Source organism: Drosophila guanche, unplaced genomic scaffold, assembly GCF_900245975.1.
Source record: "Drosophila guanche unplaced genomic scaffold, DGUA_6, whole genome shotgun sequence".
In the NCBI taxonomy this organism is placed as follows: domain Eukaryota; kingdom Metazoa; phylum Arthropoda; class Insecta; order Diptera; family Drosophilidae; genus Drosophila; species Drosophila guanche.
The window spans coordinates 4,603,598-4,618,164 of NW_022995750.1; the positions used below are offsets into that span (position 1 = coordinate 4,603,598).

Here is a 14,567-nt window from a genome sequence, read left to right on the forward strand (position 1 = left end):
TCCACAATGGTTTTTGTTTTATAAAGCATAAAGAAAACTAAAGTTGAACAACTATTAACAAAAAAAAAACTTATTTATGCGATTTTGCCTATTATTTTTTAGAAAAAGAAAAACACTCTTAAGCCTTTGCTATGGTAGCGCTGGAAGGGAGGGGGATAGCTGCAGATGAGTATTGGAGGATCTGCAGCTATAGATCTATATACTAACCACATAGTATCCAATGGGATGACGGCACAGGGGGCAATTTTTGGTGGGACACTCGAAGTAAACGCGGCGCAGGCAGCGACGGCAGAACGAATGCTCGCATTTTGTATACACCTGATTGCGCTTCTTGCTCATGCAGACGACACACACTTCTTTTTTCGCAGGCATCTTTCTTTTACTTGTAAATGTTTTGGTTGCTTGTTGGCACCGTTTATCCTCATACGTATATCGATACTAGAATTGTGAATAAATAAGGTATACTTTGAAGTATATTCGAAAGGCATCTTTAATGACATCTCCAGCCGGAATTGGAGCATAGTCGGAGGCATAGTCGAGTGTGTCACGTATACTTAGTATGATGGGCCTGTCGGTGGGATTTATATTTATGACAGTGTGAAAAAAATGACTCAATAAATCGCGCTTGACTATCAACACCCAATGGGAGTGGAAATTCATATACATGAAAATCTCTTCCTATGTTACCCTGTATTATATTTTCTTCTTATATAAGTTCAAGTATATTTTGTAGGTACATGCATCTGGGTCTCTGTGTGTGTGTGTGTGTGTGTGTGTGTGTGTTTGTGCTTGTGGCTGACATGTTGAGGCGTCTGCTTATTGTTTGACATAATACATTATAGATTTTTATCAGGCCCTCGGCAAGAGGCACCAACAGACGACACAGCCACCACACACATGCATTGAATATTGTCAAATTAGGGCAAAGATTGATTGTCATTTTGTCAGTCAGACACTCAATCAAGGACCTCCCACTAATGCTCTTTTCTCTTTGTGTTTCTCCCTCTCTCCCTCTCTCTCTCTCTCTCTCTCTCTCTCTCTCTCTATAGCGGATGGCTGGGAAGTGCCAAGGGTTGGCTGGGAAACGCCTCGATACCATCGATGCCAGCCATGCCGGCGATGCCATCGATGCCGTCGATGCCCGCCATGCCAGCGATGCCGTCGATACCATCGATCCCGGGACTACGAAAGACCGGCGGGGCCGAAGGGGCCGAGGGCGCTGAGGGTGCTCTCGAGGGTGGTGTTGCCGCAGCCGGATCCGGAGCTGTGAGTGGTGCCGAGGATGACGACAAGTCGAGGTATATTAGGTATGGGTGCCAGCTTAACGATGACGGAATTAAATACTCAGCAGAGTCGCAGAAACCAAACTAAAAACAAAATACCAAAAAATATTATGAAAATGAGAGAGTCGCGTTTGTATTTTAGTTCCTTGGTCCGTACCTTGGTTAACCTCCGGTTAAGCCTTCCCCCCACCCCAGCCCGTCCTCAAGTTTTTTAAGCCTTTTGTTCAAGTTTTTCCATTTTGCCTTTTCCTTTTGTTTGAAGTCTTTGACTGAAAGTTTTTCCACCTCCGCCCAAAAAGAATATGAGAAGACCCACAGCAGAAGCTGGAAGTTTCCTTTTGGTTTTGCCCCAACCATTAGTTTTGCCTTCCAACCAACCAAATCAGTTGAGATGCCTCCCTCCTGCCACACTCAAGTTTACTTAAATACTAACCAAAAGCCACTCTTGAACTGTATACTAACTAACTATTTACTACTCTTTGCCTATAACCATATCCAATGAGAATATATGTACCTGCTCTCTCGATCATTTAGTTTGCAGATACTACTCGTATTGTTGCGCATTTTTCACTCTTAACCAAAATATATTTACAATTATAATTGCATATTTAGTTAAAGCCACACAATTTCTATTCTTCTGCTGGTTCAAAGTAACACCTTCTCACCTTTAAATAACTTTTTGTACAAATCAAAATACTTACTACTCGCTCTCTCTCTCTCTCTCTCTCTCTCTCTCACTCTGTCTCTCTATTAAACTCCCCATACAAAACCACAATGAATCTCCTTTAAACGTTTTTGTATGTACAATCAGTAAAAAAGTGGAAAACCTAATGAAAACTATTGGCTAAAGGCAGTAAGCAAAATTATGTTCCTTTACACAAATGTTGGGAGAAGGAGTGCAAGTATCTTTATTATGAATTAAATATATTAAAAGTGCTTATTTTATTATAACAAGTTTGAGAGGAATCTGATTCGAAATCCCTTGAATAACGGAACAAAATTAAAATATTCCTCCCTTGTTATTTATGAAGCTCCATAATTCATAGATTTATATTTTATACATTTTATATTTATAATATATAAAACATAATCAGATACTTGACCTACTTCAAACCAATTCAAACTTAAAGGTAAGTTTAGCAACCAACTCGTAAACGAACACAATTTTGTGGAATTTAAAACTCGCGAGTTACCATTGAATCATTTCATTCAGATCAGATCTGTAGTATCTCAACACATAACACATGAACCCATACAACATATCTACATAATGCCAGTCCCATCTCTCTTTTTCCAATTTAATTTCAAACCATTTCATTTTGTTTGATTTATGTGTGCGTGTGTGTGCGAGTGTGTGCGATGCTTTCAAAGTAGAAAGGAAAAAGGATAATATGTAACTATCATTTCTCGACTTTTGATAATTGCCCAAAGTATCAGATTCCAGCATTATTGAGCGGCCCATCGAAACCAGTTCATGGAGAACCAACCAACCAATCAAAACCAAACCAAAACCAAAACCGAAACCGAAACCCACAAAACATACAATCTGGAACGAATGTCCTATGGCTACCCATCAGTACCGTACAGTAGATAAGAAAAAAACCCCTCAAAGCTCAAGCCTAATTGTTGTTGGTAGCTGTTTATCATTGTCATTATTCCGATCATAATCCGTATCATTATCATTGTGCCTCCTACTATTTTGAGTGCTTGAGTGCTCTCATTTCGCTGTGTTGTTGTGTAGCTCTCTCTGTCTCTCCATCCGTATCCTTTATATCCTCTGTGCATCATTTTTGTGTCCCTCTACCTGTACCTGTGCCCCTTTTATCATTTATTCTATGTTCTCTTCGGACTTGTTTCTGTGTAGCCGCTAAATCCTTTTGGGCCAACTCTGTGGGCCACTCTCCACCTCTATGTCCTTATCCCCGACCCCCCTTCTCTCTCTCTCTCTCTCTGTCTCTATCTTCTCTGTGCTCGCTCTGCACTTGAATGTCTCTCTAAAATGGAAAATGATGATGCTGCTAGTTAGACGTTGCATGCCTTCTATTACGAGTAGTGTGCTCCGTCATGGGCCCTAAAACTATCTCTCTTTTTCTCTCTCTCTCTCTGTTTTACTGTCATATTTTTATGTTCCACCTTTATTTGTCTATTTTTTAGCCTTTGTATCATTCATTTTGGCATCCTTCATAACATTTTGCATTCACAAATCAGCAAACAAAAAAAAATCAAGAAAATACATTTCATCTGATTAAATCTGTGTCTACATAAAAACAAAAACGTGTAAATAAACATCAACGTTATAGATGTTGGAAGCTTATTTTAGCATTTTCAGATAGCCTGAAATATTTAATGTCGATTATCTTGCTGCTTATAAAGTTCCCTTACTTCATTTGAAATCTCTCATTAAGCTACGTACACATGATTGGAAGTACAAGTTCCGCAGTTCTATCAGTAGCCTTCGCCGATTAGCTTTAAACTTACTAAAGATCTCATTCAAAGAATAATATTTTAAGAAAACTGCCAACAGAAAATAAATATATTTAGCTCCGAAAGAAATATAACCCATTGCAAGAGAGACAGAATCCCAAGCCCAAGATTCATATTTTTCGTACAAGCATGTTTTTCTTCTCTATATCTTAAAAATCTTTACCTCTATTTGCATCTAATAGTTTTCTTACAACTTACTTTTAATCAATCTAGTATTTAGATTTTTTGTTTTTGATTAATTTCGTCTTAAGCTTCGTAGTTAAAAATTCGTTTGCTGCCTGCCTGCCTGCCTGCGTGCATGAGCTGCGTATACCTAGAAATATTCCTATATTCCTATACGACACCACAACCATGACTTTCGCATATGTATTGGAAAATTAAACTTATGTAAATGTTCACCCTCTTTTTCTCCCCCAAAACAAACACGAACAAAAAATTGTATAATTACAGTGCCACAGAGGGCGCCGACTCGCATCCAGCATCGGGCGGTGGCACGCCCACTGGCGATGAGGGTCAAATTGGACAGGGTAAGGGCGATGAAGTCAAAAGTACGTGTCACACTTTGATTGGTAACAAAAAAAACAACAACAACAACAAAATTCTACTAAATGTCGAATCAATGTCGAATGAAATGAGAAAGATATAATCGAAAGCGAAATTCGTGTGCCGAAATTGCCAATTCAAAAAGTTAATGATAGAAAAGCGGTGACAGGTTACTAATTCAAGAGTTATTTTTGTAGCATAAAATAATCCCTAGCTCAACTTTGAACCCTCAACACCCCAGTATCGTTCTTTTGTTCGAACCGAAGTACAAAACCCTTAAACGAAACGTTTACTTTGTAGTCTAGTTTAGTTAGTTGCAACCCGCATTTAGTTGAAGATACTACTTGATCTAATCTTCGATCTGCTTTGAATCATTTCAAATCCCATTCCAATAGTTACCACAAAAGTAACACAGCAGGCCAAACACTTTGGCTCCTTCTTGTCATCGGCCATCAGCAAGGCCGGCAGCAAAATCAAGGAAACAGTCAAGGATAATGTGAGTATATGCCCTGGATTCACTTGATATTTCGTTTGTAATATTAATCATTTAATATTCTCTTTACAGACCATTCTTGATTCATTCAACAAAGAGCAGGAGGCCTTCGCCAAGGGCCAGGGCGGTGCTGGTAATGGTGCTGCCCCCTGGATTGGACATGCCAATGAGGCCAAGATCAAGGAGGAAATATTGGGTCTGGCCCAGGATCGTCGCAACTTTGTGCGCGCCCCGCCCGCTGGCGTGGACTTTGAGTTTAGCTATGACACCGCCTATCCCACGGCCATAGCCATTATGGCCGAAGACAAGGCGCTCGAAACGATGCGATTCGAGTTGGTGCCCAAGATGTGAGCAACAGATCCCTAAGCACACGAATTCTCCACTAATTCTGTATATTTTCTTCTTCGAAACAGCATCACTGAGGAGAACTTCTGGCGGAATTATTTCTACCGCGTCTCACTGATCATCCAGGCAGCTGAGCTGGGAACTCTGGGCGCCGATGGTGTGGGTCAGGCCTCCAGCGGTGAAGATGGTAAGTCAGCTCCAGCTCCTTCCTTCCTTCTGCGGGTGGAGAATATATCTTCATCGAAAGGATATAATCTAGGATCAAAACAGGATACAACAGACTCTCTATCCACCTCTCTCGCTCTCTCTCTCTCTCTATCTATGAATCTCTCGCTCACAAAACACACACTCGTTACTCGTTACTCGCGCGCTCTCTCCTCTATCTCTAACTCTATCTCACTATCTATCTTGTATCTCTATCTGTATCTGTATCTGTATCTGTATCTATCTACCCACCCACCTCTCTATCTTCTATCTAAGTCTAAGTCTTTCAGTTGTTTTTTTGGTTCACCTTAGCCACACGCGCCTGTTTCGTTTATGATTTGTCTCTTAGTCCTTTTTCACAATCGCTAGCTATCCAAAAAGTTTTCCGTTCTCTATAAATCTCTCTCCTTCTCTTCGAGTCTGCCAAAAACTACTATCGTAAATTCTTGGCTAGCGTCTGTACTACACCGCCTCCAAAGTATGCTCAAAATTTTTAGTTGAACTTTAACGATCGATCCTCTATGATTTGTAATCGTCCCTCCACCACCTGCACTTGGCTTGTGTCGTCAGCGATTCGAGTTATTTTCGGTTCTATCTAGCACTTTTCCCCAAATGCTCATCCTTTCAATCGCGATCCTCTCGAATCTCAGCCGCCCAGCGCCTCACCTCAACTCGATTTCCTTTTTTATTATTTAATTATATTTTGACTTTTTTTAAATTTTATTTTATAATTTTCAAACACGAAATTACACGAAAATAAAACGAAATTGTTAAACTCAACCTCTGTTAAACGATCAGCCAAAGAAGTGGCCTCAAAAACTGACAACCAAACCAAGACTGTCGCCAGCCCCGTGAAGGGTGAAGCTGCATTGAGCACCAAGGCAATTGCCGAGCAGCCCAAGGCCGTGATAGAGCCTGATGCCAAAGGGGCTGAGCAAACCAAGGCCGACAAGGGCATAAAACAGAAAATCTCTGAATCGGAATTCGTTTCCGATGACTTTCAGACAACAACCGATTCAGATTTGGCTGAGATCCAAGATGGTATGCGAAAATTGGGCATTGATAGCATGACCCAGCAAGTCCTAGACCCAAACGATGGTAAGATTTTTTAAGTTTCTTATTTTCTTATATTTTTATCATTCATAATTTCTATTTAATTATGAAGATTTTTAATTTCTGCCTGAGTTCATTTGGTTTGAAAACTAACATTTATTGTACATGCATTTGCCCCATGGAAATTGCTCGAAAACAAATTTCATTGGTTTCCTGGACAACACGAATAACATTCATTCATACACATAAGAACACATTTAAAGACCAGGAACAACTCTATTTGTAGATACTCTCAAGCTTAGCCAAAGTTTTAGCTGGGCTTCAGCCGTCTACCTTTCATCTAGAATTTAGTGGCAAGATTTCCTTCATGGCCATTTTCCACACACACTAACACACAACAAATGTCTCTTGTCGAAATTCATGTCATGCTCTGTTTTGAAAAACACAAAACCAATGCCCAAGCCAAAAAAAAAACAATGCTGAACAAATGAAGAAACAAAAACATAAAACAAACAAAAAAATGTGTGTACAAATCAAGTGTAAAAACCAAACAATTCTCTTTTTTCTCCTCTGCTCTGTTTCTTTCTTTTGTGTAAATTACATTTTGTGTGAAAATCGTTTGTTACTTATCATAAAAGCTCTGGCATTTAATTACTAAACAAAGAAAAAAGCTAAACAATCTATCAATTGAATGAAACACTATACCAAATAAACCAATTCCCATAAACAAATATAGAATTAAAGCCACTAAAGGATAACAGATACAAAAGTATTATATAAATTCAATACACACACGTATACCGTAACGTTCTATATACGACATATATATAACAAAAACAAAGTATACCCTGGATAAATAAAACCAACTTTTGTTTGCCATTTATTACAAATGATATGAAGTATGATTTGATATCGAGATATTAGTCGAGAAAACAGTCAAAGAAACAGTCTAAAGCCACAAAACAAATTTCGAACAAGTTGAGTATGACCAAACCGATCAAGAAATTCTTATATTCCACATATATCCTATTGATACTCTCTCTCTCTCTCTCTCTATCTCTCTTTGCAATTTCGTGCTCCTTTTTATTCAATTTGCAATTAAATTTCCTTTATGATGATTCGCTAGTTCTTTCAGTTATTTTCCCCGAGCCCCAATGTTTATTTTTTGGCTTTTACTTTTTCACACATTTCTGGAACACATTTATAACTGGAAAAATATCCCCCAAAGCCGCGACACAAACGACAACCTTTCCCCCTAGCAATTACACAAAATTTTCAAACAAAAAAATACTCGTAATTTATTATCCAAAAAATAATCTGATTAATATGTATGCGAAACAATTTTAACAAAAACATTTACTTTTCTTCATGTATTTCTTAATTTGTTGACGAATCATCTTGCAGAAGATTGAATGGATTAAAAAACAAAACCAAAAAAAAAAACATAAACCTAAATTCAAAAAAATGCAAGAAACAAAAACCAACTAACAAAGTAAACTGAAACCAAATTATACAACAAAACAAAAAAGAATACTGCAAAATTGCCCAAAAGAAAAAGCAAAAAATTGTTAAGCGAACAAAAAAGAAAACCAAAAAACGAAAGAAATTACTACAAAACAAACAAAATTATATACATACATACATATAAAGCTATTCACTTGACAACAAAAAGACAATTTAATTTAAACCCAAACAAAAAAGAAGGCATTATTTATACAAACATATATAAACCGAAGAAAGAAACCTCAAAAATGTTACTTAAAAAGCGAAAACCAAAAAAAAAAGAAAAGAAACCGATACAAAATTTTGTGTGGTAAGTTAGAAATTGTTGGTTAAACAAACATCCAAAAACAAAACACAAAAAAAACCTACACATAAAATTCCAACAAAACTTTAGTTGTGACGATTTTTTCTGTTCCATTGTTGGTTTTTCAATTGCGTAAATTATTATTATCTGTTCGGCAATGCTAGATGTATATATTGTAGTTATCCCAAAAATAGTTGAAATTTCCAATAATCATTTCCCACTATGCTCTCTGTCTGTGTGTCTATATCGTTGTTGTGTGTCTTCTGTTAGTTACAGTTTAATTTATAATGCATTTTTGTATAATTAAAACCTTGCAACGGGTACTGTAAATTCTAAAAAATATTAGAAAATAAGGAAAATCCAATAGAAATTCAATAAAGTCATGTGTTGTCTGTCCGCTTTTTAAAAGTCCGACCAAAGTTCAGTGAAATAATTTAAATATCTGCTTACAAATACTTATCATAAAACCATTTAGTTGATAAATCTGCAAGGGAATCTTTATCTTCTTACCTTTCTTTCTTGATATATTGTGATCTACATGCTTTATATTATAACCTTTATTGGGGTTGAAGAAAGAAACCTTTTTCAAAAAACGTAACGCTTCGAAAACTTGAAATTCAAATGCTTTTTATACTGCACAAAACAAAAATCGATTAAAGATTAAATTGAAATTACACTTTATAACTTAACCAATTTGATGTCTAAGTGTACATTTCTTTTAAAACCAACTCATCACACAAAATCAATGAGAAATAAAAAGAATATCTTTCTTTCTTCCCAACAAAATGAATACCAGGGGAAGCTCCACAACTCTAAGTGTCGTGTCTCTTTCTTAACCCCAAAACCGCAAACCTTCTCTCTCTATCTCTACCTTACATATGGCATTTTCAGTTGTATTGTATTTGGAAAAAATATAAATATTTTTGTTACCAGCTTATAGAAAATCGTTCATATTGGCCAAGCTTTCTGTTACTTTTGAACTAATTATTATCTGATCTGTAAATACTTGTAAAATATTCAGTTTGCTTGCTTTTTATGCGTAAATGCTGTAAATACACACCAAAGTATAATTATTATGTTAATTGATGGAGTGTGAAACCCAAAAAAAAAACAATTGGTGTTTGGGGACTACAAGCAAGACATGGATGAGGTGGATGAAGTGGAATCCAACACCCACAAATGGTTGGGCGCACGCTATTCGTTAATTACTGCTCGAAAATACTCGTATTTACATTGTGTACAGCCTAATTACAAACATTAATTGGTCTCCAATTCTGATGATTGACTAAGTGAAAATTTAAATAAATTTCCCACTATTTGTAGACGGCTATTATTCAGTCACGGTGCGCATACCCAAACGTATTACAGTCTGTGAAAATCTATGTCTTAGTTATAGGCTCGCCGACTAGAAGGTAAACCCAAAACCGATGAAATGAACTTCAACTGAGAATCAATAAAACCATGTACTTGCTTGGGACGGTCACTAAAAAACCACAATTCAATTGCTTGCCTAGACACTTTTGATAATAAACTAAACATATATTCCATATGTGAACCTTGTATGCTATGTGTACCTTATATATACCCCATATGTTTAACCCTATATGCAATACTCAACCCATCTAAGCCACACAAATTCTAATGATTGATCTTTATTCGTTATTTGTTAGAGGAACAATGGGAAAAGGATCTGGAAGCTGAACTCAAAGACTATGAGGTGGTGGACGAAGGCGGCACTGGCGGAGGAGGCAGAAAACCGAGGAAACAGCAAGGCAATGCCGGCGATGAGGAGGACGAGGACGAACCGACTATATCAAACTTGCGCACACGCTCGACCAACAACGACTGGGAGGAGTACGCCGACTTAATTGAGGATACCGATGATTTAAAGTAATTAAGAGCTTATATCGTAGTTTCTTCTAAGTTGGCTCTAAGTTTATAACTATCTTTAACTTATCTTTCTTTTCCATTCCTTTCTAACCCCTTGTTTACTCTTTGATTGAAATACCCATTTGATTGTTAACCCTCCCTACAAATATTGAAATACGAAAACAAAAACCAACCCAATACCAACTGCAACCACAACAGAACTTTGAAGTGCCTAAAGCGCACGATGTTGGGCTATCCATGAGACGAGGCCTATCCAGTAGCGCTCTTCTAGTGCCCGTCTGGGGCTTGCCTCCGGGTGGCCTACTGGAAAAGTTGGTTCAGATATATTGGGCCCCGCCCCCTCAAGCAGATACGTTTTATTCAGTTCACGTTCAGACATGATATAAGACACTAAAACCAAAAGAAAAGCGATTTTATTCAACCTTAACGTTTTAGCCGCTACAAAATGCAAAAATCCAAAACCGATTCGATTCCGGTACAACAAAATAAATGCATATATACAATACATATAGTATATATATGTATGTATTTAAGTCTCTTTACTATATTATCTTTTCTTTGGTTGACTCGCGGCAGAGCAAAGTACTGGGAAGAGTCGTCGGTATTACTTGCCAATTGTTCAGCACACTAAAAAAGTCGAGGGAGATCTGGCAGCCAGTAACAGTAACCCTAAACCCCTATCAATAAGTACGTACATACTACTATATAGAAAACACTCGAGAAAACTGGTTAAAGCTATAGATGCAGGAATCGTATTTGAATATAGAAACAAAAAGCAGTAAAAGAAAACGAAAACGAATGATAAATAAAAAAACAAAGCTTCAAAGGGAAACATTTTGTTATTTATATTTATAAATAAATTATATATAAATATATATACACATATATATATATATATATATATATATATATACAGAAGATAAATTAATGCATTTGAATTTAATGTGTAAAAAATTATTATAATAACATAAAGATATAGATATATGAGATATATATATATGTATGCTCTATATAAATATGTAAAGATACGAGAGACACACAAATTAAAACGTTGAAAAATTTGAGTTGTTCTTTTTCTTGAATAAAATAAAATGACAAAAATTTAGCATTCCATTAGTTGAGAGCAGGAAATAAGAACAACCGAGTGTATTATTTCGCCCTCAAATAGTTTATAACTAAACGAAAAATATAGAAATCCTCATTGATCGATGATGCTTAACGAAATAACGAATGAAAAGAAATGAAATGAAAATTAAATACCTACATATTTGTTTTAGCTCAATTTAAGGCGCGCCAACAAGTTATCTCCCCTCATTTTAAAATCCCCCACAAAAATATCTCACCTTTTGCTGTTCCACTAACGAGACACTAACGATACTTCCTTGAAAAGAAACTATAAAAACAAAATGCCAAAACAATAATTAATTCTGAATTGGACTAACAACTAACAAACGCAATTAACAAATTACAAATAAAACAAATGAAAGTAATCGCAATTATAAACAATAAGCAGTTCAAAACCCTTGAAACAACATATATATTTATATATATTTCACTAGACAAATTTTTATGCATAAACTAAAACAAAAACACAAGACAAAATCTATATTATCAATGTTTTTGCTCTAAATGTCTAACTAATTGTTAACAAAAAAACCAAACAAAAAACATTATTTTCTGCAGAATGAAACGTTAAATGAAAATGCTATGAATATGTAATTATTTGTTAGCAAATGAAATGGCAAAAATATATCTTAACAAATAAAAGTGTCGAAGAGAAGAGAAGCGAAGAAGAGTACGGAGTACGTAAAAGTTATGGCATTAAACTGTATATTGTACATTTACTTTTAAAACGCAAATGCAAATGAAAATGAAAGTATTTACAAGACACCACATGGATTATAATGACAAACGAAAAACATATTTTAAACTTTACATTTTTACTTTGTGCGTTTTTAAACATGTTGGCGACACAATGACAGGCGACTTAGTGCATAAACTAAACTAATAACTAAATAATATTAACAATTAAAGACAAATAATGTAATGATGTTGACAGCATATGTATTTTACAAGGCAGAACAGCCGAGAACAGCCCTGAACCCCAGAACCGAATCCCAAAAGAACATACATACCGACTTCAGCATACATGAGTATATCAAATCTCCCAAGCATCACACATATTTTATTGTCTACTATTAAACAAAACCCAACCCTGAAAAAGGCAAACAAATTAAATAAAGTTGTACGAGCGAACGTTTGTTGAGCAGCAGCATTCCATAATTATAGCATTTCAAAAAGGAAATAAAATAAAATATATGTATATGTACTAATTAAAGTATATCACCTACGAAACCAGAATGTATAATTTAGTTGTTTAATAATTGATAATGATATTTAGAGATCCAGGTGGGGGGGGGACCGGACCGGACCGACACAGCAGAGAAGCGCTCCTTAAATCGCCATTGAACATTCTCAAGTCGATGTAGGTCCAGAGAAATGAAGTGACACACACACACACACACACACACACACACACACACACCGCAAACAAAATCCACATAAAACAAACAAAACGAATATGACAAACATTTTGTGTAAAGACCGAACAGATAAGGGCGCCGGCAGGCAACACCACATACGAGTTATACATAACTATATATGAGAACAATTTAATGAGATTAAAATCAACTAAAGTAATAAAGGGAAAGTGTATAACTATTAAAACTAACAAACATAGATTTGTTTCATTTTCACGGTGCATTTAATTTACATAAAGTTTTCAATTCAATACATAAATAGACGAAGAAAGACTAGACACTAAACGGGTTAAAATTTAACAAGTTTTTCGAATAATTTAACATATTGCATTTTGGCTTTAAATCTGAAATAAATTGTCTACTTAATCGGGTCGATCTGAGTGTGGGGCTTCCAGCTTGCTTAACTCTAGTAACACAATTGCAATTTGAATCTCTTCCACTATTACACTAAATACAAGACATTCCACCATTCCACTTGTGCTATCAATTTTAGGATCATTGCCAGCGCCGTCTCTCGCTACGTTCGTAGGTGATGCTCTTGAAGCGAGAACTTCCTTCTAGCGGCTGCTTGGGGGCTATCGGCTGACCACGGTTTATGATGTCCTTCCATATCATGGTTAGCAATATGAAAAAGGCACCCACAATCTTGTTCAAAAACTCTAGGATTCGGAACAGAATGGGCGTGAGGGTGTGTGTTAGCCGGCTTAGCTCGAAGAGGAATCTTACGGCAAAGATTCCCAAGAACCGCAATGCTGCAATTGCTCCGCCCCCTACTGAGAAGAGAAGCAGACCCAGGAAGCGTATTGTGCCCATGATGTTGTGTTTGTTCACATCGTTGGCCATAAAATCGTAGGTCGTCTGCTTGATGCCTTCACCCCACTGCCGCAGCACGTCCAAGAAGTCGGACAATGCCACTTGAGGGGGCTGTTCGGTCACCTCGCTCTCTGCGGCCACACTCTCGCTTGCTGATTTTATGGCATTGCTTGCCGTGCTCCTGTTCATAGAGATGGATCTTCTTGGCGTCGCCTGGGACTCTGGTTCAACGGGTCGAACAGTTTTGAGCTTTAGCAGCACTTCCTGGTCCCGAAATCGCAGCGTTTTGATGCTAAACCAATATTCACCGAAGGCCAAGTCATCCATCTCCGCCCAAATGCAAGTCTCTAGCTGGCCATGATGTGGTGTGTGCTTGTAGTTTCCCAGGCTACCATTTGATATGCCCACCCACATATTGGGCACTAATCGCTGGTAGAACGTCTGCAGTTGGCCTGCACTGGTGAGCAGGAGTTTCTCCAGTTCCCGTTCGCTACGTTGTAGGGCAATAACATCTCTATAATCCCCGATCTGCTCCACGAAACAGCGTCCCAGGTAGTAGCCACGAAAAAGTCTCGACTTGAAAATTTGTTTGGTAAGCGATTGCATTGCCAGTTCTTCCGGTGGCATCATACGGGCAGACGCCCTCGGCACCATTGTTGTTGTATCCATTTCGCACTCTATTACAAATTCACAAAAATTATTGCACTGCCGAAACACCATTATTAGATTTACCTTACCTTACCTTACCTATGATTGTCTGGTGATTGCCGATGGACTTTGCTGCACTCCACTTTCGCCACTTAGTGAGCAATGAGATTTGTTATTGTTTAACTTTCAAAATATCCCCAAATATGGGCAAAAAGCACTCAAACTCGATGCGAGCAAAACGGAAGTAGAGCTCCACTATTATGTGTTGGGTCCGTGAAAGAGGTGCGCATTATTTTTCACGTATTATATTATTAACTATATACAATTATGCTAAAAATGCAAAATTTAAACAATACATAGAGATTATTAGATTACAGCTGGTGTGTCGATAGTCGATAGGCAGTGAGTTTCAGGGCTGTCACATCAAACATGCCAAACTGTGATAGTTTTTCCTACAGCCGATG

The 14,567-nt window shown here is 37.1% G+C and overlaps 2 protein-coding genes across 25 annotated transcripts in view; one reads left to right on the forward strand and one right to left on the reverse strand.

Annotated features, from left to right (window-relative positions):
- The window catches only part of LOC117586465 (synapse-associated protein of 47 kDa), a 30,619-nt gene extending 19,711 nt beyond the window's left edge, over nt 1–10,908 (forward strand). For 4 of the 22 annotated variants that reach the window (XM_034276532.1, XM_034276531.1, XM_034276533.1 and 1 more), the window contains 8 exons: nt 1,050–1,307; nt 4,218–4,315; nt 4,706–4,806; nt 4,876–5,150; nt 5,217–5,335; nt 6,151–6,450; nt 9,883–10,102; nt 10,301–10,908. In XM_034276532.1, the coding sequence (XP_034132423.1) occupies nt 1,050–1,307; nt 4,218–4,315; nt 4,706–4,806; nt 4,876–5,150; nt 5,217–5,335; nt 6,151–6,450; nt 9,883–10,102; nt 10,301–10,343 (1,414 nt within the window). In that variant the 3' untranslated portion in view covers nt 10,344–10,908. Of the gene's footprint in view, nt 1–1,049; nt 1,308–4,217; nt 4,316–4,705; nt 4,807–4,875; nt 5,151–5,216; nt 5,336–6,150; nt 6,451–6,517; nt 6,872–7,043; nt 7,260–7,809; nt 7,833–9,535; nt 9,702–9,882 lie in introns of those variants that run through there. The other 18 variants (XM_034276537.1, XM_034276539.1, XM_034276543.1 and 15 more) reach the window with 13 other exon arrangements.
- Nucleotides 10,909–12,843: 1,935 nt separating this feature from the next.
- Nucleotides 12,844–14,501, reverse strand: LOC117586470. 3 transcript variants are annotated; one of them, XM_034276559.1, is made up of 2 exons: nt 14,203–14,501; nt 12,844–14,132 (listed from the first exon to the last, which is right to left on the reverse strand). In XM_034276559.1, exon 2 carries the CDS (start codon nt 14,122–14,124, stop codon nt 13,138–13,140), a length of 987 nt encoding a protein of 328 aa, XP_034132450.1. In that variant the 5' UTR covers nt 14,125–14,132; nt 14,203–14,501; the 3' UTR covers nt 12,844–13,137. The 3 variants fall into 3 exon arrangements, with proteins under 3 accessions (XP_034132450.1, XP_034132448.1, XP_034132449.1); XM_034276557.1 differs by having other exon boundaries at nt 14,198–14,501; XM_034276558.1 differs by having other exon boundaries at nt 14,193–14,501.
- Nucleotides 14,502–14,567: the final 66 nt, after the last annotated feature.